The sequence below is a fragment of the Erythrolamprus reginae genome, chromosome 10 (genome assembly GCF_031021105.1).
Source record: "Erythrolamprus reginae isolate rEryReg1 chromosome 10, rEryReg1.hap1, whole genome shotgun sequence".
NCBI lineage: Eukaryota > Metazoa > Chordata > Lepidosauria > Squamata > Dipsadidae > Erythrolamprus > Erythrolamprus reginae.
In genome coordinates, this window is record NC_091959.1 from 5622506 (window position 1) to 5647677 (window position 25172).

At 38.8% G+C, this 25172-nt stretch overlaps 1 protein-coding gene across 4 annotated transcripts in view; it reads right to left on the reverse strand.

The window, feature by feature from the left end:
• Nucleotides 1-25172, reverse strand: part of NEO1 (neogenin 1) — an 88657-nt gene that overhangs the window by 44547 nt on the left and 18938 nt on the right. For all 4 annotated transcript variants that reach the window (XM_070762646.1, XM_070762648.1, XM_070762647.1 and 1 more), the window contains exons 2-3: nucleotides 6241-6558; nucleotides 994-1269 (exon numbers count right to left, since the gene is read on the reverse strand). In XM_070762646.1, the coding sequence (XP_070618747.1) occupies nucleotides 994-1269; nucleotides 6241-6558 (594 nt within the window). The remainder of the gene's footprint in view (nucleotides 1-993; nucleotides 1270-6240; nucleotides 6559-25172) is intronic.

Genomic DNA, 25172 nt, shown 5'->3' on the forward strand with positions numbered 1-25172 from the left:
CCGGGGGGAGGCTTGTCGGGTGAGTCCTCCGCAGGGAGAGAAGAGGGAGGGTGAAAGAGGGAAAAGAGAGAGAGAGAAGTGGAGAGAAAGAAAGAGAAGGGAAAGAAAAGGGAAAAGAGCGAGGGAAAGAAGTGGAGAGGAAGGAAGGAGGGAGGGAAGGGAGGAAGGAAGGGGGAGAAAGAGAGGGAGGGAGAAAGGGAGAGAGGGAGGAAGGAAGAGAGATAGCAAGAGAGAGAGAGAGAAAGACAGAGCAAGAGAGAGAAAGAAAGCAAGAGAGAGGGCAAGAGAGAGAGAAAGCAAGAGAGGGAGAGAGAGAGAAAGAAAGCGAGCGAGAGAGAGAGAGAAAGAAATAAAGTATGTGCAGTGTGCATAGGAATCTGTTCACAGGGTTTTTTATAGTCCGGCCCTCCAACAGTCCAAGGGACAGTGAACTGGCCCCCTGTGTAAAAAGTTTGGGGACCGCTGAGTTAAACGTTTAACAGCAAATTAGGATTAGAGAAATGAGCCTGAAATTGGCATAGATTGTTATTTTTTAAGATATTAATTATTAGATTTGTTGTTATGTATTGTCTTCATCACTGTTGTGAGCCGCCCCGAGTCTACGGAGAGGGGTGGCATACAAGTCTAATAAATAATAATAATAAAATAATAACAATAGATATCAGCCTTATCTTGTCGTAGTGTCTAAAACTACACCTGCCTTGTAAAAACAGGTGTATAAAACATTTCATTAATATTCTGGCAAGACTATCGAAACTGTTGGAACAGATGTTCTTTACAGCTTGAAGTAAAAGTTTGAAGTCCACGGGTGTTAAAAGGTGCCAAGATTGGTCATCCTTGCTTTAAAATAAACTTTTCAGTGGCCCCAGAGAAGCATACATTTCAAATTAGCAAGTTTGAAGACCAAGTTTTTAGAATTTCCGACATCCCATTTGTGATGCGCAAGAAAGAACCAGGAGCGCAAGAAAGAACCCTCAGCGCAGCTGCCTGTACCTGGAAGAACTTTAATCTCAGCTTCGTCGCTGTATTTGGGAGACCCCCCAATTTCGATAACACAACAGTAAGTTCCGGCATCCTCATCTGTAGCATTGCTGACAATTAAAGTTCCACTTGGCAACTTGAGGATACGATCGTCCAGAAAGAGGGGCTGATGATCCAGTTCCCACCTGACAAACGGTGCTAAGTCAGCATTAACTTCACAGTTAAGAACTATGGGGTTTCCTCTATGGACAGATGCAGACTCTGGCTGGGTAATGAATCTTGGGAGCCCTAAAGACAACAAAAACGGAAAAAAAACCAAAAACCAAACTAATAAACAAGTAATGCAAGTACATTCCTCTATCTTTTATTTTGCCCTGAGACATTCTAACAGTATTTTAAGCTAGCATTCTTTTACGCATAAAAAGATTCATAAACTCTTGTCCAGGTATCTTGTCAACATGGGGAGTGCAAGTTGTTATTATATACTCTGAGTTTATTTCATCATAGATTCTATATTTTCCAGTTCTGTTAAGGACTTTTTTTTACCTTAAGCTCTACATTATTTTGCTTAAAAACATATAATTGGCAGATTTAAAAAAAATAGGAATATATATAAAAAAGTAAAAAGACACATACCCCCAATGGCTAAAGAGTGGGAAAGTTAAGAACCGCTTAATTCTGACTGCGCAAGAACATTCTCAACATTGAGAAAACAGCAACAGACAGCAAATATTAAAAAAAGAGTAGACTGCCAATCATATTTTTCAGAGTATAAGGTGCACCTCCACCCACAACAAAAGAGGATGGAAATGTTGGTGCATGTTATACACCAAATACAGCCTCAAGCACCAGCCCCACATCCCATTTTTTGGGAAAAGAGGCCAATTTTTCACAAAAACTGGATGCACAGAGAGTTTGAAAGCCCTGCAGATTGCTCCTGGGGGCTGAGGGAAAGAAAAAAAGTCTGTTTTTGCAAAAGAAAAGGGCAAAAAATTGCAAAAATGGGGGGAATTTTTGCCTTCCCCCAGCCCTCAGAAGCATTCTGCAGGCCTCCCAACCCCCTGTGCGCCCTGTTTTTCACAAAAATGGGTGAAAAACGGGATTATATTTGAAAAAAACAGGGCGCGCAGAGGTTGTGGGAGGCCCGTAGAGTGCTTCTGGAGCCCAGGGAAGACAAAAACTTTTTTTTCTTACTTACCTCTGCGTCTTATAAACCAGTGCCTCTTATAGTCTGAAAAATACGGTAGTTAATTGCTGCAGGAAGATCACACAGTCTGATCACAAGCAGCAGGATAAGAAAGAAGCAACAATGGTGCTTTGGGAGATGTGCAAGAAATACAATTTGTCTGCAAGCAAGAAATGTTAGAAACATAGAAACATAGAAGTCTGACGGCAGAAAAAGACCTCATGGCCCATCTAGTCTGCCCTTATACTGTTTTCTGTATTTTATCTTAGGATGGATATATGTTTATCCCAGGCATGTTTAAATTCAATTACTGTGGATTTATCTACCACGTCTGCTGAAAGTTTGTTCCAAGGATCTACTACTCTTTCAGTAAAATAATATTTTCTCATGCTGCTTTTGATCTTCCCCCCAACTAACTTCAGATTGTGTCCCCTTGTTCTTGTGTTCACTTTCCTATTAATGCTGGGGCCACAATAAAGAGACAGTAATAGAAAATGAAGTTAAAGCACTTTGAAACTTTGGAATTCAAGCAGACCAGCAGCTGCTACAGAATACTCTCAAATAAACAACTGTTGATTATTAAAAAAAAGGCAAAGAAATCTGATAGTACCTGGAGGCAGCAGAATAGACAAGAATATCACAAACTACAAAGACCTGCAGGGATAGAAAGACTGTAGCAAAAGAAAGCACAGATACTACCAATAGTCGCAGGCACTTTGGATGCAAATCCTGAAACAGCTGGCGCAACATCAGGACTGACAAAAATCACCATCAATCAACGATAAAAAGCAGCTATACTTGCAACAGCTTACATCTTGTGATGAGACCTTTGACACCACCAAAGAACAACATCGCAACAACATCTGCCTACCCCACGTCTCTGAGGATTTGGTGGGTGGATAAAAATGTCAAACCTAGCTTAAACATCAGGCAGATCGTGCAACCAACCACACTAACACTGCACACTTTTCTAAACCACGAGAAATGAGAGAGGAAAATATTATGGCAAATGGTGATCAAAATAACAATTCACCTACATGGAAAAAAGCTTTCTAATGCCTTAAACCAGTTCACGGTCAAGAGGCTTAATGGACTATAAAAATAATTTTGGCTGCACAAATTCGCTGAGAAGGGGCACTGGTCTTACCTGATACACCTGAGGACCCAGATTGTGGGGGTAGTAGCCTAGCTCTGTTAAAAAAGTGCTATTGCTAACATAGAGGTATAACAAGCAGGAAGAGGGAGATTGTGATCCCCTTACATAGAGCGCTGGTGAGACCACATTTGGAATACTGTGTTCAGTTCTGGAGACCTCACCTACAAAAAGATATTGACAAAATTGAACGGGTCCAAAGACGGGCTACAAGAATGGTGGAAGGTCTTAAGCATAAAACATATCAGGAAAGACTGAATGATCTCAATCCGTATAGTCTGGAGGACAGAAGGAAAAGGGGGGACATGATCGAAACATTTAAATATGTTAAAGGGTTAAATAAGGTTCAGGAGGGAAGTGTTTTTAATAGGAAAGTGAACACAAGAACAAGGGGACACAATCTGAAGTTAGTTGGGGGAAAAGATCAAAAGCAACGTGAGGAAATATTATTTCACTGAAAGAGTAGTAGATCCTTGGAACAAACTTCCAGCAGACGTGGTAGATAAATCTACAGTAACTGAATTTAAACATGCCTGGGATAAACATATATCCATCCTAAGATAAAATACAGGAAATAGTATAAGGGCAGACTAGATGGACCATGAGGTCTTTTTCTGCCGTCAGTCTTCTATGTTTCTATGTTTCTATGTTGTAAGCCGCCCTGAGTCTAAGGAGAAGGACGGCATAAAAATCAAACAAACAAACAAACAAATAAATAAATAAAATAAACTCTGTTTCATTTGGAAGCTGCAATGCGGCCTGTGGCGCTGACGAGCTCTGATGCCGCAGGGATGAGGCAGCCGGCTGCTTGAGCATGGAAGCTCCTGTGGCAAACGGTTGATGTTCTTCGCTGCCTCTCCTGACATCGTTGGTGGTAATGGGTGGAGTGCTAGACTCCTCCGGGCGGTATACGCAGACCACGAGGCTTCTGCAACAGAAAGTTGGCTGAGGCAACTAACAAGGGCCTCCAAAGGTCACCAGAGAAATCTGAACAACTGCTGGACAATCAGCTGTTCAGCAGTGATAATTAGTGGAATACAGGAGCTCCTGGCCAGGTCTGCTCACCTCTACAGAAAAAAGCTGCTAGGTTGGAGCACAAAGCTCCTGTGACCAAGATCGGAGGCAAGGAAACGTTTCCTTAACAAAAAAGCCATGTTGCTTGAGGCACGGCTAGGAGGCCAGACCCAAAAGCTCTGACTTAAAGAGGGACTGAGTCAAAGAGGGAAAATTAGAGCCAGAGGCGGAGCTTCACAATTTGACAGACTCAGTCCTATTGGCTGAACGAATGAAGTCAATCCATTTCTGAATGCTAGCTCCACCCACTGTTGAAAAGCAATATATTCAATGGAAACGTATTCTGACTGTTTAATCTGAAGGTGATAAATTGGCAGCTTGTAAAATTCCCAAATTATTTGACTGAGAAATGTTTGACTGGAAGATATCAAAGCCCACAAAGTAATGAGGAAAGTAATAAAATGAAGGTTCCTTACTAAAGGCTTTTGATTTTCCTGACAGCAACAACAAATCAGAGAACAGTCACAACGATCTTATGAGATAGATCATCTCCCAAATTAAATGAGAATCTTGGCTATCAGAAGGGCTTGAGACCACCCTTCTGTCTCGTCAGTAACGAAGTATTATTTTACTAGTGGTACACTCAAACACAAGACATTCTGTAATGATAGCAGGCAGGAAAATCCCCGAGGAGGAAAAACACTATAGTTGCTGCATGTGGAAAACCCACCCAACCTTTCATTGTTCTCTATTTCACTTTAATATTTTTTTAAAAAAATCAGGAAATGACCTTCATAGTGTGGGGAGGAAATGGTGGAATCAGGAATCACATGGTAGTTTATTTAACCATTAATGTGTACTTATAAATAACCTCAATATGAATAAATCAAAATGATATATAATGTGAACCAGAGCTAGACCTCGATTTATGACACACGAGCCCACTATTTTGGCTAGAAGTTGTAGTGGTTGTAAGTTGAGACAGCAGGTGACTGGACTTGATTTTAAAACTAGGAGGCAACCCCCCCACAATTTACTATAAATCTAAGATTATTACTAACACTTGCCCTAAAGTTAACTCTCTAAAGCGACGTTTCTCAACCATGACAGCTAAATATAGGTTATGACCTATAAAGCCCTTCATGGCATCGGACCAGAATATCTCCGAGACCGCCTTCTGCTGCACGAATCCCAACGACCTATTAGGTCCCACAGAGTGGGCCTTCTCCGGGTCCCATCAACTAAACAATGTCGGTTGGCGGGCCCCAGGGGAAGAGCCTTCTCTGTAGCGGCCCCGACTCTCTGGAACCAGCTCCCCCCAGAAATTAGAACTGCCCCTACCCTCCTGGCCTTTCGTAAACTCCTCAAGACCCACATTTGTCATCAGGCATGGGGGAATTGAGATGTCTCCCCAGGGCCTATATAATTTATGTATGGTATGTTTGTAGGTATGTTTGCTTAAAAGTGGGTTTTTTTAACTATTTCAAATTTTAAATTGTATATTATTAGATTTGTTATGAATTGTTTTATTGTGTTGTGAGCCGCCCCGAGTCCACGGAAAGGGGTGGCATACAAATGTAATGAATAAAATAAAATAAATAAATAAATAAATAAATAAATAAATATGTTGACTTCAACTCCCAGAATTCCTCAGTCAGCCATTCTCCATGCTGGCTGGGGATTTCTGGGAATTGAGGTCCACACAACCTAAAGTTGTCAAAGTTGAAAAATACTATAATAAGTATTCAAAGTAATAAGTGGTCTCGGAGAACTGCCCTTTTTTAAAAATAGACTCTTTTTTTTGCCTTCTCAGACTATTTGTCCTGCAGCGCGCATTTATTTCTGCGGAAAAATTAACCTCAGATTTGGAAAACATACGCAATTGCTATCCAAATAAGGTTTTCACCTGCAATTGTAAGTTTCGCTGTCCTGCTTACGATGGTGCCAAGACTCTCCATGGTTGCCACACACTGGTAATGACCTTCATCAGGTTTATTGTGCTTGGAATGGACAACGCTGGTGATGATCAAAGATCCATCTGGTAGCAATTGCCGGCGGTCATCTGATGCCAAGTTCAAGAAAGTCCCGTCCTTTCTCCATTCAATTTTTGGAGGCGATTCACAATATGCTGAACAGTTCAGTATAACAGAAGAAGCTCTAACAGATAGAGTGTCCACTGGTTCTACTAGGAAATAAAATGGAGTAAAAGTTCTCACTGTAGGTTCTATAAGAGAAAGAGAGACAGAAAAATTGTATTATTTAGGGCATTTCAAATATATTATGAAGAAATCTTATATTGTTATGTATATAACAATATACATATATAACTGCTGATACAGTTCTACAGAGGAATCGTTGAGTCTGTCATCTGCACCTCTATCACTGTCTGGTTTGGTGCTGCAACCCAACAAGACCGACAGAGACTTCAGAGGACAATCAGAACGGCAGAAAAAGCAATTGCTGCCAACCTGCCTTCCATTGAGGACCTGTAGACTTCATGAGTCAAAAAGAGGGCAGGGAAAATATTTACTGACCCCTCACATCCTGGACACAAACTATTTCAACTCCTACCCTCAAAATGTCGCTACAGAGCACTGCACACCAAGACAACTAGACACAAAAACAGTTTTTTTCCGAACGCCATCACTCTACTAAACAAATAATTCCCTCAACACTGTCAGACTTTCTACTAAATCTGCACTTCTATTCTACTAGTTTTTCTCATCATTCCTATCACCCATTTCCTCCCATGTTGACTGTATGACTGTAACTTGTTGCTTATATCCTAAGATTTTTATTAATATTGCTTCTTCATTGCTTATTTGACCCCTATGATAAACATTAAGTGTCGTACCACATGATTCTTGACAAATGTATATTTTTATTTTATGTACGCTGAGAGCATCTGCACCAAGACAGATTCCTTGTGTGTCCAATCACACTTGGCTAATAAAATTCTATTCTATTCTGTTCTATTCTATTCTATAAAAAAGACTTTCACTGCTCCAAAATTACCTTCCATGTGTACCAGACTGGGAAAAAAATATCCTAAAGCTTTTTCACAAAGAAGTTAGCAGAAGAAACCATCATCAATTGTCTGAAAAATGACTTTTACAACCTGGCAGGCAAATACTAGAGAAGAATAGGAAAAAGCAGTAGCAGCTTCTAGGCATTTAAAACAAAGCTTCTGGTTTTTACCCTTTTTCCAGGATGAAACAAGTGTTTCACAGAAGTGATTTCGGTATGCATTGCCCCATATTTGTAAAAAAGAAGAAGAGTGCAACAGTGTGTGTCACTAGAAAATATATGGCCCCCTAATTAGCATGCACATCTTGTAATATGTCACTCTCAAACATTAATAATAACTCTGGTCTCTTATCAATACAATTAAAAAGGAGAGAGAAAATGCAGAACATGGCTTCTGGGATTCTTTCCAACCTTTTTGGCCACAGCAGGCATCTATATTCTCTTCTATCTGATTGAGTGCGCTAATCTGTTGCATCTCTGAAATACAATGGAAACCACACGGCTAGTGGCGTTTGCTTTATTACAGATCACATGACCAGAAGGAAGGTGGGCTTGGAATGGAACAATCAGCAACACTTTGAGCACCTAACTGACTATCCTATCGCTGGGATTCATCGGGATTTTTTAATGGAATTTTTTTTCTCCACAATTTTCAAAGATCCAGCACATTATTGAGGCTTAGCGTGTTGCCTGCCGGATTCTCCCATTCTGTTCACTTTGCAGATAATTATGAGTCAAACAGGGTCTGGAGGACCTTTATATCATTTATTTCCCAGCATTCCAATGGAATTGAAAGAATAAAAATGAAGAGTAATTGTGCATATTATTTTACTGAAAGAGTAGTAGATCCTTGGAATAAACTTCCAGCAGACGTGGTTGGTAAATCCACAGTAACTGAATTTAAACATGTCTGGGATAAACATATATCCATTGTAAGATAAAATACAGGAAATAGTATAAGTCTGCGGAGAGGGGCGGCATACAAATCCAATAAATAAATGAATGAATGAATGAATGAATAAATAAGGGCAGACTAGATGGACCATGAGGTCCTTTTCTGTCGTCAGTCTTCTATGTTTCTATGTTTCTAAAGCCTTTAATTAAATTACACAAGACTATTTTGCTGTGTTAATTTTTTAGCCAATAGTAACTTTCCTTCCTTGTAATATCATTGATCCAAAAGAAAATGTGTTTTGTTTCGCCGATATTTTGATACAATAACTGTGGCATCTAACAACAAAAATTGAATTAAGTCTTTTATGTATCCATGAACTCCCTTGAGGTCTTAATGCGATTTTCCTATAAACACATCCTACAATAACTACGGAATTTAGAACTTAATATTTCTTTGAAAACTTTTAGAAACTATTTTGCATCTTGGGGAAGATCTTCAGAGCAGGGAAAACCTTTTAATGTACAAAAAGAGATTCCACAGGGCTCCACATATGTTTTCCCCCAAATCATAAGCTCTTGTAAGTAAAGCATTAAACTAGGCAGAAGAATTAAAGCACTGTAACAAATATAACAAGAAAAAGGACAAAGGAACATTTCATGAAGACTTACTTATCTCTCTTTGTTCTCCTTGTGCATTAAAATAACACCACAGCCACCAGATGGCATCCAAACCAACACAATAAATGAGCAATGGTGCTCAAAATTAAAATCTTGCGCTGCTGTGGGGTTATATACTATACTAACTAGTATAGTTACACAATTTCATAGGTTAGATCAAGATGTTTTTATTATAATGCTGAAGCCCAGCTTGTAAAGATTATTACATGTACACATAAAATTTCCACTTCCCTAAATGTGCATTGACTACAAGATACAGAAAAGAAAAAAATAATACAGTATAGCCAACTTGTCTAATCCTTAAAATACAGCTCAAGCTGCACAATAACGTAGAATGTTGATATGTCTTATATACTAAGGAAATCAAATCTTGGTTCTTCAAGGTCAATATTGAACCTTTGCTTAGACAACCAACCTTGGGGTTCCCTCTAAAGTGTGCAATAGGGTTGATATTCCTGGAGGGGTCTGTAATATGGTAAATGATTTAGCTTTTAAATGGTCAAAGCAATGGAAACTGCAGTTTAATGTTTCCAAATGTAAAATAATGCACTTGGGGAAAAGGAATCCTCGATCTGAGTATTGCATTGGCAGTTCTGTGTTAGCAAAAACTTCAGAAGAGAAGGATTTAGGGGTAGTGATTTCTGACAGTCTCAAAATGGGTGAGCAGTGTGGTCGGGCGGTAGGAAAAGCAAGTAGGATGCTTGGCTGCATAGCTAGAGGTATAACAAGCAGGAAGAGGGAGATTGTGATCCCCTTATATAGAGCGCTGGTGAGACCACATTTGGAGTACTGTGTTCAGTTCTGGAGACCTCACCTACAAAAAGATATTGACAAAATTGAACGGGTCCAAAGACGGGCTACAAGAATGGTGGAAGGTCTTAAGCATAAAACGTATCAGGAAAGACTTCATGAACTCAATCTCTATAGTCTGGAGGACAGAAGGAAAAGGGGGGACATGATCGAAACATTTAAATATGTTAAAGGGTTAAATAAGGTTCAGGAGGGAAGTGTTTTTAATAGGAAAGTGAACACAAGAACAAGGGGACACAATCTGAAGTTAGTTGGGGGAAAGATCAAAGGCAACATGAGAAAATATTATTTTACTGAAAGAGTAGTAGATCCTTGGAACAAACTTCCAGCAGACGTGGTTGGAAAAAACCACAGTAACTGAATTTAAACATGCCTGGGATAAACATAGATCCATCCTAAGATAAAATACAGGAAATAGTATAAGGGCAGACTAGATGGACCGGGAGGTCTTTTTCTGCCGTCAGTCTTCTATGTTTCTTCTATGTTTCTATGTTCCAGCACAGTTCCTTCTCAATTACTAACAAAACTTTAGGGATACTTAGGTTACATTATCAAGCTATTATTCCTTTGCCTGGGATGGGGCATCCTATGTTCAGCAAATAAATAGGTGCTCCCCCGCCATTGCAGTTAGAGCTACATGCATGCCACCTAATAACGAAAGCAACAAGGATGCATTGTGTGTGTGTGTGTGTGTGTGTAAAAATTTCATCAAAACCGTTCAACTGGAAAAACGCTTTGCTTTTTAAAGGATATATACATCCTGGCAAATGTAGGCCTTAATTGCCAACTGCAGACAAACGCATAAAATAAAGTGTCAAAAACAGAGACAATACTCTAATAGCTTTGTTTTAAAGCTTATTAAGAGTGGAAATAAAATGGGTTCCCGAAGAGCCGATGGGGGGCTGGGGAGAGGGAGATTTCTACACTGAGTCATCCGCCTTTCCCTATAAGGGGGCAGAGGTTGGGGGAAGAACGACAGCTGCTCTAAAAGTAGGTCCTTGCGACTGTGGCAAAGGCAGGCCCCGCTCCAAAATTGTTTCCGTAAATCATGACCTGGATTTTACCAACAGCTTGGTCAACGCTAGCACTGGATTCCAATTCCACAACCAGTTTATATATACAACACTGATTCACCGGAGTCTCAAATGTCCAGTTGATTTAGATCCCCTTTAACCATTCAACACAACTTTCTGATTTGAAAGTCGAGCCGATTCCACAATGTGACCACCAAACGTAAGGTTTTACACAGCCCTGTTTGCTCCAAAAATTGAATTTATTTTAATTTATTTTAATTTATTTTAATTTATTTATTTATTTTTATTTATTTTTATTTATTTTTATTTATTTTTATTTATTTTTATTTATTTTTATTTATTTTTATTTATTTTTATTTATTTTTATTTATTTTTATTTATTTATTTTTATTGATTGATTGATTGATTGATTGATTGATTGGATTTGTATGCCGCCCCTCTCCGGAGACAGCAACAATAAAACAGTGTACAATAGTAATCTAATACTAAAAACTATTAAAAACCCATTAATATAAAAACCAAACATACATACATACATACCATGCACAGAATTGTAAAGACCTAGGGGGGAAAGAGAGTCTCAGTTCCCCCATGCCTGACGGCAGAGGTGGGTTTTAAGTAGCTTACAAAAGGCAAGGAGGGTGGGGGCAATTCTAATCTCTGGGGGGAGTTGGTTCCAGAGGGCCGGGGCCGCCACAGAGAAGGCTCTTCCCCTGGGTCCCGCCAAGCGACATTGTTTAGTTGACGGGACCCGGAGAAGATCCACTCTGTGGGACCTAACTGGTCGCTGGGATTCGTGCAGCAGAAGGCGGTCCCTGAGATAATCTGGTCCGGTGCCATGAAGGGCTTTATAGGTCATAACCAACACATTATTTCACATTTTTTATATGATATGAAAGGATAGCTGAAATACACAAATAGCAGCTGGATATACTCCACTTACACCTAGCCTATTGCATTGGCTGGCCAGTTGTTTCGGAGTACAACCCAAGGTGCTGATTTTGATCTTTAAAGGCCTATTTACATTTACAAAGTCCTGAATAATCTTGACACCTCCTATCTGCAGGCCTGATTATACCCCTGAGCCTGCAGAGAGATAAGCGGAGGCCTCATTCACTGTCTGCTTATCATGTTTCTTACTAGATAATAAAGTTCTCTCAGCAGTGATCCCTTTCCCTTGCAATTTCCACTCATAGAAACATAGAAGTCTGACGGCAGAAAAAGACCTCCTGGTCCATCTAGTCTGCCCTTATACTATTTCCTGTATTTTATCTTACAATGGATCTATGTTTATCCCAGGCATGTTTAAATTCAGTTACTGTGGATTTACCAACCACGTCTGCTGGAAGTTTGTTCCAAGGATCTACTACTCTTTCAGTGAAATAATATTTTCTCACGTTGCTTTTGATCTTTCCCCCAACTAACTTCAGATTGTGTCCCCTTGTTCTTGTGTTCACTTTCCTATTAAAAACACTTCCCTCCTGAACCCTTTAACATATTTAAAAGTTTCGATCATGTCCCCCCTTTCCCTTCTGTCCTCCAGACTATACAGACTGAGTTCATTGAGTCTTTCCTGATACGTTTTATGCTGAAGACCTTCCACCATTCTTGTAGCCCGTTTTTGGACCCGTTCAATTTTGTCAATATCTTTTTGTAGGTGAGGTCTCCAGAACTGAACACAGTACTCCAAATGTGGTCTCACCAAGGCTCTATATAAGGGGATCACAATCTCCCTCTTCCTGCTTGTTATACCTCTAGCTATGCAGCCAAGCATCCTACTTGCTTTCCCTACCGCCCGACCACACTGCTCACCCATTTTGAGACTGTCAGAAATCACTACCCCTAAATCCTTCTCTTCTGAAGTCTTTGCTTTTAAAGAGACATTTTTTCCCAATCTGCATTTGGCACTTTAAAAAGATGATAATAAACGAAAGCAGCTTTTTAAATATAATTTCAGTATAATTACTTCTGTGTGAGAAGAATCTCATGGGCTATCTTGGGAGGCAATTTTTCCTGCAGCAGATTTTAAATCTCCAAGTAATTGATTAAGCAAAATGAAATTAGTTGGCAGTTTTGTGTGACGCTTCTGGTACCAGGCACAGCATTTCTGCCTGTATCTACGACTGAATGCAAACAACATTCCAAGTGCACATTTAGATGTGTAGATTTTTCCAGTGGTGGGTTGCTGCAACTTCGGACCAGTTCTATAGAACCGGTAGTGGAAATTTCCCACTGCTCACCAAACTGGCAGTGATGACCGGCGCCCCCATCCCCAAACTGGTTGTCCAGTTGCCCTGGATTATTTAAAAAACTCTCCGCGCATGTGCAAAGGCTTCTGCGCATGCGCAGAGGGTTATTTCCAGAGAGGGACTGCCTTCTGCTGCACGAATCCCAGCGACCAGTTAGGTCCCACAGAGTTGGTCTCCTCCGGGTCCTGTCAACTAAACAATGTCGCTTGGCGGGACCCAGGGGAAGAGCCTTCTCTGTGGCGGCCCTGGCCCTCTGGAACCAACTCCCCCCAGAGATTAGAATTGCCCCCACCCTCCTTGCCTTTCATAAGCTTCTTAAAACCCACCTCTGCTACCAGGCATGGGGGAATTGAGATACCCTTTCCCCCTAGGCCTTTACAATTTTATGCATGGTATGTCTGTACGTATGTTTGGTTTTACAATAAGGGTTTTTAACTGTTTTAATATTGGATTGTCATATGCTGGTTTACTACTGTTGTTAGCCGCCCCGAGTCTACGGAGAGGGGCAGCATACAAATCCAATAAAATAGATAGATAGATAGATAGATAGATAGATAGATAGATAGATAGATAGATAGATAGATAGATAGATGGATGGATAAAGTGAAACAAGCACATACAAAACATGTGCTTCCATTGCGATGAGAACCAACAGGGTTGAAAAATAAATTCCAATCACTTTTTGTATGTAAAGAAATGTAAACTGGAGCTAAGGAAGAAATTGAAACTTATTGTAAATAATATAACCCCCTAAACGGTGTTGGGGTTTTTATTGGTGTTGAGCACGTTTTCTTTTAAGTATTTTTTGTTTGTTGTTAATTTAGTAAATAAACCAATTTTAAAAATAAAAATAAAAAAAGAGAGAACCAACAGGGAAACAGAACCCACCAGATTAGTTCCCTTTTCACTGAGCTATATAGAGCAAGCAAGCAAAATGTCATTTTGCAAGAAATTCATTTCAAGGTATCTTTCTCTTCCCATTGTTTTGCATGTAGGATCGCTTGCCTAGCCTTGCTACAAAGAAGGGCAACTTATTCCAACTGTTTACATATTGTCGACACGTCATGCATCTGCATCAGTCAACTTTCAGTATGTAACTCTTGCAATGTTTACTGAAGGTCACTGACATCAATCCAGTCCTTTGACAGACAGGCACAGCCACTGAGTGAGTCCTAAGAGTCGAAGGAATTTGCTTTGGAGAATACAAATAATTAGCACGATGATTTTAATCTCTGTTATGATCTACATGGAATGAGGAAATACACCTCGATTTCTAGATTACAGTCAAAAGGGGCAAAATGTTAAAACACAAGAAACCTTCTGGAACAATTGTAATTTTTAGAGAAAGCAAAGGATCTCTACATCAGTTAAAATAGAGCAAACGGAATGTCATTAATTTTCCTTTCTGTTGTTGTTTCCCAATAACTGATACCAAATAAAAACTTCTGTATTAATTATGTCACTATGGTAATTAATAATTTGGATAGATTCATTTTTCATTTCTTTTAAAAGGGGGTTTAAATATTTCAAGTTAGTGTTAATCACTATATGTTATCATAGCACATTTCATTAGTTTGTGCAATTTCTTTCAAAACTTAAGAGTTTTGTAGACTATTTTACAATATTTAAATTTGCCACAAACAATTTAGACACCTATATACGCCTATCAGAACATAGGTAATTAGTACATGTATTTCCTGATTAGTCATTGCCAACACTAATCCCCCCCCATGCATTATTATTAAATTATTCCTGGATTTTAATTATTCTGGATCAATATGGTCCATGTTAGAAAAATGATAAGAATTAATTTGCTCCATAAGGCAATGTTAATCTTGATCTAATGCAATGAAATCAATCTTATTGATAGTCTCCTTCGTTGGTCAAATAAAGTCTTCTATAATAACAGGAATCACTTGTCCTGGCAATAAATTTTATGCTAATTATGTATAGTAGATAACACCCTTATTTATTTATTAATTTATTATTTAGATTTGTATGCCGCCCCTCTCCGCAGACTCGCATCTGTCCTGTGCCACTTCTAATCAATAGATAATACTGCAGGGAAATATCTCTGTTCATTTTGATTATTTCTAAATTTATAAACTTTTTTAAATCATATGTACTAATTTCTGTAAAAAAAATCATAGGGAAAATGATATATACGGAGATGGGCGGCATACAAATCCAACAATTTTCTTCTATATTTTCTCTCCTTTGTTATTAATTTGGTGATTAAGTTACTAATAAAATTAGTTTGGTATCCAGACTGCTTTATATATTTATATAACTGAATGATATTCAACTGTTTTGTTTATAGCTCTATTCTTAGCACTAAGCAATGGACACAGCTCAGAGGTAAGTCAGACGCTTTTGGCTGCAGAAATTTTTCCTTTGCAGAATCACCATGATTCAATACCTGAATCCCAAAATTCTACTTTCCACAAATTCATGGCTGAAGTTATATTGATAGATCTAATTTTCTATATCCTAGGTATTTTGATTATGCAGGAAGCTGTATGTTAGTTATTTGTAACAGAATATTCTCAGCAAAATAAGAAATACAACTCTCGTTAATCATTTTCCTGTAACATAGTAACCCTTCTCATGATATTTACAAAACAGTCAAAAATTCCCAGAAGAAACTGAAAGAATGCCCGACTGCAGCAAATCCAGTGCCAACAATCTACTATAGTTTCATTACTGGAATGGAAGCTCTTTCTAATCTAAAACACCAATTAAACTAGGGTTATACTTTTGGATCTAGTGTTAGAAAGAAAGCTACAATCCTTATAAAAATGTGCACTAATTAGGAGTTTAACTGAGATTTAATTATACATTTAATAATTTTGGCCCTTCTTGCTTACCATCTGTGGGAGACAGGCAAGCTGTGTGTCTCAAAATGAAGGAAAGGAGGACATATGACAGAAGCAAACCAACCAGGCAGCCATTATCGTTACGGATCAAAAGAAGGGAGGATAAATTAAATGTTCTTTTTGTACTTAAAAAAGTAGATGTATCGGCTGACCATTGTTTAGAACTACTGTACTAATAGCCTTTACAATTTTATGCATGATATGTCTGTACGTATGTTTGGTTTTATAATAAGGGTCTTTAACTGTTTTAGTATTGGATTATTATTATTATATGCTGTTTTATTGCTGTTGTTAGCCGCCCTGAGTCTGCGGAGAGGGGCGGCATACAAATCAAATCAAATCAAATAAATAAATAAACAAATAAATAAATAATAACAGATTTCTGTAGAGCTGCAGGCTTGTATGTGATTCTGTGTGTGATGGAAAGAATACAAAAGAGAGAGAATACAAAAAAATGTTTGTGTATCTTTTCTTTTTTTATGAAAAATAATTACCCGTAGTAGTTTGCAATAAATAGTTCTCATGATCCTTTCACATTGTTTTACTTGGCAAAGTAAAAGGCACGAAAGGTTTGGGAGGGTTGCTATTTTATCCAGGGCACTCTGACTTACTGGTATATACTGCTCAAAAAAATAAATAAAGGGAACACTCAAATAACACATCCTAGATCTGAATGAATAAAATGTTCTCATGGAATACTTTGTTCTGTACAAAACTGAATGTGCACAACAGCATGTGAAATTGACTGTCAATCAGTGTTGCTTCCTAAGTGGGCAGTTTGATTTCACAGAAGTTTCATTTACTTGTAGTTATATTGTGTTGTTTAAGTCTTACCTTTGGTTTTTTTGAGCAGTGTATATTGTGGTGATGGTTTTAATCTTCATACACTGCCCAAAGTCAGTGCAATTAGAAAGGAGATGCTATAAATAATATAAATAAATGTGTGCCCTACATATTAAGCAACAGCATAATGTATTAATTGCTGATTTTAGGGCCCCCCCATAATTTGTGTATTTCCTTGATACTGGACACAAGTGTATTAGTGATGGCCTGTACATCATGGCTCAATTTTCCTTTTTTGCCCTTATGCTTCCCCTATGGATGCTTACATTGCTAATAATAATAATAATAATAATAATAATAATAATAATAATAATATTATTATTATTATTATTATTTATTGGATTTGTATGCCGCCCCTCTCCGTAGACTAGGGGTGGCTAACAACAAATGATAAAAACAGCATGTGACAATCCAATAATAAAACAACTAAAAACCCTTATTATAAAACCAAACATACATACAAACATACCATGCATAACTTGTAATGGCCTAGGGGGAAGGAATATCTTAACTCCCCCATGCCTGGCGGTATAAATGAGTCTTGAGTAGTTTACGAAAGACATGGAAGGTGGGGGCAATTCTAATCTCCGGGGGGAGTTGGTTCCAGAGGCGCCGGGGCCGCCACAGAGAACGCTCTTCCCCTGGGGCCCGCCAAACGACATTGTTTAGTCGACGGGACCTAGAGAAGGCCAACTCTGTGGGACCTTATCGGTCGCTGGGATTCGTGCAGTAGCAGGCGGTTCCGGAGGTAGTCTGGTCCAAAGCCATGTAGGGCTTTAAAGGTCCCACATAATCGTATTAAAATTATACCACATAATCGTATTAAAATTATGTCCATGCCATACTGGAGAACACAACACCACAGCCGAAATGAATGCAATAGGTCTGTGACATGATTCTGATTCAGGAAGAAAAGGTTACATCACACCTGCTGGCAATTCATTATAAAAGAGACACATTTCAGGAGATGCCAACTGGCCTAACATGGGTCCACGGGTGCTTTAAGTTTAAATCACCTTCCTCCGTTTGGATCTGGGACCTTCCCAGTGAGACAAAACTAAACTGTTGACGAGACAAAACTAAACCGTTCGTGTAGTTAATGCTGGCACTTCCACAGGCCTTGACTTGTTCTGCGTTCCCCACCCACTTCTTCAGTGACATAATTAAAAGTTATTTAACTCCATTGCAATCTTAGAGGAAAATGAGGGAGACGGTACATCAATATTTATTTGAGTTAGATAACCCAGTGTCCTCAAGATGTTCTAGATCAGTGTTTCCCAACCTTGGCAACTTTAAGATATTTGGACCCGATAGGTCTGATCCAACAGGGCACAGTATAGTTCTTTTGAGGTTCTTTTGTACCAGCTGTTTCCAGGTAACAGTAAATCAAGACATGATTTTTTTAGTAAGCCAAAGTTAAGCCAGGCTTCATATCCTGCACTAAGCCATCATCTGCTTAAGCCATCATCTGCTTAATCACAGTCTAGTCTAGATTCAGCAATCCTAGGATTCACAGACCATGCTAAACCTAGATAAAACTATTCACTAAGGCAGTGTTTCTCAACCTTGGCCACTTGAAGATATTTGGACTTCAACTCCCAGAATTCCCCAGCTAGCGAATGCTGGATGGGGAATTCTGGGAGTTGAAGTCCAGATATCTTCAAGTGGCCAAGGTTGGGAAACACTGTTCTAGATTGTTTTATTAAACCTTACAGAAACATTGAGAACTAGTTACAAGGGCCGAAGAGAAAAGCATATGAGTATTTTGAACTTATTCACTATTTCATTACAACAACATTTCTTGACTTAGGAGATAAAACAACTTGATGTACCTAAATAGGGTACAGAAAACGTTTTCAAAGTTCCAAAACTGGTACTAAGTCAGGAGAATTCAGTGTCTTCAACATGACAAGACTTTCATTGAAACAGACTTTAGTGCAGAGAATGGCACTGAACTATTATCACTTAGATATATTTCTGCCTTGTTTCCCCAAAATGTATTTTAATGTCTGTTAAAACGTAGCATTCATTAAATCTGAATTTACATCACTGACACAATTTATGCCATTCATTCGATTACCCAGTTAAGGTTTTTGTTCATTTGTTTTAGTTTGTCTATTTAATTATATAAATGAGGCAAATGCCACCAAAACGTTAATCGTGTGGTTTATTCAAAATGAAACCAATGGAGCCAAATGACATAACTTGCATCAGTGGTCCAGGCTCCTAAGGTATCAAGAAAAACATCTGATCCATAAAAAATAAAAAGCCCACCTCCTTTGTTCAAAATCTGCCTGTCCAGAAAACTGAGGATTTATTGTATGACAAATCAAATTGGCCTCTGTCTTTGCAACAACCTATACATTTATGCCCTAAGTTGTCAACTTGAAGCTTTAGTGGAGAGAGAGAGGAAAGATGTAAATCTGTGCCTATACTGAAAGAAAGAACAAATTGAGAAAATGCATTATTATTATTGGTGGTGGTGGTGGTAAAGCAAGGAGGAACAGCTTAACCAAAGCCACCTGAGAGCCTTTGTGAAGGGTTTATGAATAGGAAGAAAAATAAATAAAGAAATAATGCTTTCGGAACAATTTTCTTCCACTGGAACAAGTACAGAATGGCCAAGATTTCAGAGGAGGATAGTGTTCAAGCTCCCAGCTCTGTTTTTTATTCAGCTAACCGGAGGAGAAATAATGAAGTCCTTGGCAGTCACAAACAACACACAGCAAAGGATGTCATTCAAACCACTGAATGTATCTTGTTTTAGAAAGCTATTTCTTAAGGTAAAGGTTAACAGCAGAGACAAAGCTGTGTGGAGTGAAGAAGAACATGCTTGGCTTTGTTCCAAAGGCATTCTTGTTGCATAGAATAAAATTCAATCACCCCTTTACATAAAGCGCAAATACTTGCAGAAGTGAAAACGACTTCGTGAGTTTGACATAAAACTGATATTAAACTGTTACTGTTCTTTCCATGCAAATTGAGAGACCTTGGAAAAGTCATTTGCACCTGGAGTATTTATGCATTTTAATTTCTTAAATTATGAATACTATTGCATTAAAAATGTTAAACATGACTGAATACTTGGATAGCAACTTACCTAGCAATGTAACTCAGAGTCTAATACAGTGTTTCATTGTTCGGTTTTATGTACTTAAGAGCAACAAATGATCATTTATTAAATTAACACTTTATTGATACAGTACTCATTTTTTTTCTTATGAACCAACATGATGTATTTTTCTTCATGCATACCCTGGAAAATATCTACCCTAATTAGAACATGCATTGGAGGAAAGAACCTCCACGAGAATTTTAAAAAAAAACTACACCTCACAGAGATCTACTTTGCATACAATTACTAGTTGATACTACAACTTAGTTTGGAATTTTTAAAATACTGCTACAATGCACTTTTTACACTGATCCTGTTTTAATTCTGAATCTAGAGTTATAATGTGTCTTTGAAAATATATTCTCAATGTGTATTGCACAAGAAGCTGTTTATTCAAGATTTCTTCTTCGGAAAGCATGATATGGGATGGGCAGTAAATTCTACTTCGTTCCTCTTAGTCTCCCTACCACCATTTTAAAAAACTAAAGTATTGAATTACAAAGAATTCAAAATTAGTTTTCATCACAGTTCATTTGATATTCAGTTCAAGGTTGACAGTAGCATATGGTGTCTGCCTAGCCAGTGTTCTCAACCTTGGCAAGATGAAGTTACATGGACTGCAACTCCCAGAATTCCAACTGGGGAATTCTGGGAATTGAAGTCCACACATCTTCAACTTGCCAAGGTTGGGAACCACTGGTTAGGGCCACAGATGGCCATCATATTGTATTGTATTGGCAGTTCTGTGTTAGCAAAAACTTCAGAAGAAAAGGATTTAGGGGTAGTGATTTCTGACAGTCTCAAAATGGGTGAGCAGTGCAGTCAGGCGGTAGGGAAAGCAAGTAGGATGCTTGGCTGCATAGCTAGAGGTATAACAAGCAGGAAGAGGGAGATTGTGATCCCGCTATATAGAGTGTTGGTGAGACCACATTTGGAATACTGTGTTCAGTTCTGGAGACCTCACCTACAAAAAGATATTGACAAAATTGAACGAGTCCAAAGACGGGCTACAAGAATGGTGGAAGGTCTTAAGCATAAAACGTATCAGGAAAGACTTAACGAACCCCATCTGTATAGTCTGGAGGACAGAAGGGAAAGGGGGGACATGATCGAAACATTTAAATAAGTTAAAGGGTTAAATAAGGTCCAGGAGGGAAGTGTTTTTAATAGGGAAGTGAACACAAGAACAAGGGGACACAATCTGAAGTTAGTTGGGGGAAAGATCAAAAGCAACATGAGAAAATATTATTTTACTGAAAGAGTAGTAGATCCTTGGAACAAACTTCCAGCAGACGTGGTAGATAAATCCACAGTAACTGAATTTAAACATGCCTGAGATAAACATATATCCATCCTAAGATAAAATACAGGAAATAGTATAAGGGCAGACTAGATGGACCATGAGGTCTTTTTCTGCCGTCAGACTTCTATGTTTCTATGTTTCTATTCTCTCCGCTGACATTATTTCATCTGTTGAAAAACCCACGGTACATCTTTACCCAGACCATCTCTCCGTGAATGTTTATTTTCTTTCCTTTCTCCACTGTTGTTTTTAAGGTAAACAGTCTTTCTTTAATATTATTTTTAATTACCATTTTTATTGATATGTTTATTTTGTAAATCACTTTGAGATGTTTTGTGTGCGAAACAATATAACATACAGTACGTTAATAAAAAATACTCTACACATTTCCTCTGCCCATAAAATTAAATTCCTCTGTAAGTATAACAAATATTTATGCCCACTATTTTCTTTGTTGATTAGCATTCCAGCACTTGCCACATAACTCTGCAAGTAGTGTTTGCTTTGCCTGCTTTCTTCTTTTCATACTGCAGCCATGGGAAAAAAACCTCTCTCCATTGAAGATGCATTAATTCCTAAACATAGAAAATGAACATTACATGAATAATGAATTAGAAATTTTTGCTACATGTCAGCAGCTTTGTAGGAGGAAGCAATATTTATGAATTCCCTTAGGACAATACGAAGTTAAAAATGGAAAAGAAACACACACTAACATTAATGCCGCGAGAAAAAAAAAAGTTTCAGAATTAGTACTACGGTAACATACCAGGGAGAGGGAGAAATATATTATACAGGCACATTTAGAAACAAACTACAGATGTTGTGTAATCAATAAAGCTTAAAATACAATCCCCCACACTAAATGAAGCTGCAGAAGATACAATCTATAACAGGAGAGTGGAGATAGGACAACAGATAGGACAACGAGTCTTCGGAGAGGAGCGGCATACAAATCTAATAAATTATTATTTATTTTATTTATTTATTGGATTTGTATGACGCCCCTCTCCGGAGACTCGGGGCGGCTAACAGCAATAACAAGGCAGCATATAATAATAATCCAATACTAAAAACAATTAAAAACCCATTATAATAAAAACCAAACAGACATACAGACATACCATGCATAAAATTGTAAAGGCCTAGGGGGAAAGGGTATCTCAATTCCCCCATGCCTGGCGGCAGAGATGGGTTTTAAGTAGCTTACGAAAGGCAAGGAGGGTGGGGGCAATTCTAATCTCTGGGGGGAGTTGGTTCCAGAGGGCCGGGGCCGCCACAGAGAAGGCTCTTCCCCTGGGTCCCGCCAAGCGGCATTGTTTAGTTGACAGGACCCGGAGAAGACCCACTCTGTGGGACCTAACTGGTCGCTGGGATTCATGCAGCAGAAGGCGGTCCCGGAGATATTCTGGTCCGGTGCCATGAAGGGCTTTATAGGTCATAACCAACACTTTGAATTGTGACCGGAAACTGATCAGCAACCAATGCAGACTGCGGAGTGTTGGTATAACATGGGCATACCTGGGAAAGCCCATGATTGCTCTCGCAGCTGCATTCTGCACGATCTGAAGTTTCCGAACACTTTTCAAAGGTAGCCCCATGTAGAGAGCGTTACAGTAGTCGAGCCTCGAGGTGATGAGGGCATCAGTGACTGTGAGCAGTGACTCCCGGTCCAAATAGGGCCGCAACTGGTGCACCAGGCAAACCTGGGCGAACGCCCCCCTCGCCACAGCTGAAAGACGTTTCTCTAATGTGAGCTATTATTATTATTATTATTATTATTATTATTATTATTATTATTATTATATGGTTTTACTCAGAGTTTTGGGGAAAATCCATTACAATATGGGTCCTATCTATTTCCCCTTCGCACTTGTTGCAGCTACCATCACCTCTGTCTCTGCAGAAGCTGGAGAACCAAACCTTCTTATACATAAGGCAACAATATGATCACTATGCTTTGCAGGAAGAAAAACGTGAATGAAAATTGAAGGTTAACAACTGTAAGAGTATCAGGGAGGAACAGGGCAAGCAAGGAAAGGAACTGAAGGGTGGGGGCTTCAATCTTCCTTCACCTGCAATTTCAAATGCATTAAAATGGCCAAGTGATAAAAAAAATTTGCTTTCTTCTTCTTTCCAACCATCTTGGTGAGGGAGAGAATGCTGGAATGAGTTTGGGTATGATGGAGGGAGGGGATTAAGGTAGCCCTCAGACAGAAAAAGATGTCCAATCCTGATCTATTTGACACAAGCACATCGATCACGGGATGATAGCCTGGAACAGGAGAAAAGGGGGCCATCAAACCCACACAACTAACAAATTCCAAGCCTTCTAAGTTAGAAAGCTAGGCCATCCGTCATCATAGTCATAATGCTGAAGTGGCAGTTCCCGGCGGGTGGAATAAATGAGATGGTATGAAGAAATCAATGCTAACATAATTCCTTCATACCATAATTATTTTTGCAATCCCTATGAAAACATTTCCAAGCGTTGAACAACATTCGAATAAACAAGGCAAATTGAAACATTAGATTTGTTCTTCCAGTAGTGTAAAGAATGAATTTGCACCACTATGAAGTCCAAGAACTTTGGCTTATTTTACCAGTAAAGTATTTTATAACTTGCCAATGAATCAAATCCTTTTCACAACAGATATTTCCACTCCACATGCATCCAATTAGGCTTTAAAAAAGTTCAACAAAAAGTTGTTTGACCTAAAATTATGATGTAATTGCTTCCAAACTTACCCAAGTCTTTGGTTACAATAGCTACTGAACTCAAAGAAATGTTCACTTCATATTTTCCAAAAAACAATTGTGCTCATGTCGGAAAGGATTTTCTTTTGCCATTAATTCTCTTTATCAGGAGAAATATTGGCAGTTAACTATCAACAGTTTCTAAAGAAAGATTCAGTACTCGGAACCCCCTGAATCCACATCAACAATAAATGAAGAAGCAGTTTCCTATTGATGTTCTACAGTAGACAATTGGGGGGAAATAAGACTGGTAAATCATAAAACAGACAGGATATACCTATAGAAGGCCTATTAAGATCTTTTAAAATCCTGTTGTCCCTGTGGAATAGCTATAGCCTTTTAAAAGTCTATGGAGATTCTCAGTCATCCAGGTCATGGTTGTCCCCAAGGTGCTTCGTCAAGAGCCAACTTGGCGTTCTGTTTTTTCTTTAAAGACGGTTCCCTTCTCATCCTATAGTCTTTGAAAAGCTCCTATAAGGACCATGGGATATTTGAGGAACTGACTCTTCCCAATTATGTCAACTTGCCCCATAAGGTCTAGCAGCAAGGGCCAAGACTCCAGGTGTTGACTTTAGGGAGAGCCATCTGGTGGGGCCAGGAATACAGCCTTCTTCTGGAGTTGCATCCACTCCTTGGAGCTTCATTCCCCCATAAATTAGAGTGGACCTCAATCAGCCTTTCACAAGACCTCAGAGACATGGTTGTGGGGCCAGCCTTGGTATCCAGATTTGTGTGTGAGCATCTGCAAGGGCTGTGCTGAGCTGTGTTGTATTTTTAATCTCAGCTATGGTTTTATTTATTGTTTTGTTTTTAATTATTGTTATGTTAACCTTTCAGTCAGGGAGGGAGGAAGGGAGGAAAGATTTCTCCTCCAAGTTACAATATTATAACTGGGGGCGGGGAGAATTGCTGCTCCGAGTCTTCAGAGAGAGGCGGTATACAAATCTAATATATTATTATTATTATTATTATTATTATTATTTGCACGCATGTTTTGTTGACAAGTAAAATATTTGATGGATTAAAATGAAAATGGTCAGAATTGCTTATTATTATTATTATTATTAATAATAATAATGGGTGAACAGTGCAGTCAGGCGGTAGGGAAAGCAAGTAGGATGCTTGGCTGCATAGCTAGAGGTATAACAAGTAGGAAGAGGGAGATTATGATCCCGCTATATAGAATGCTGGTGAGACCACATTTGGAATACTGTGTTCAGTTCTGGAGACCTCACCTACAAAAAGATATTGA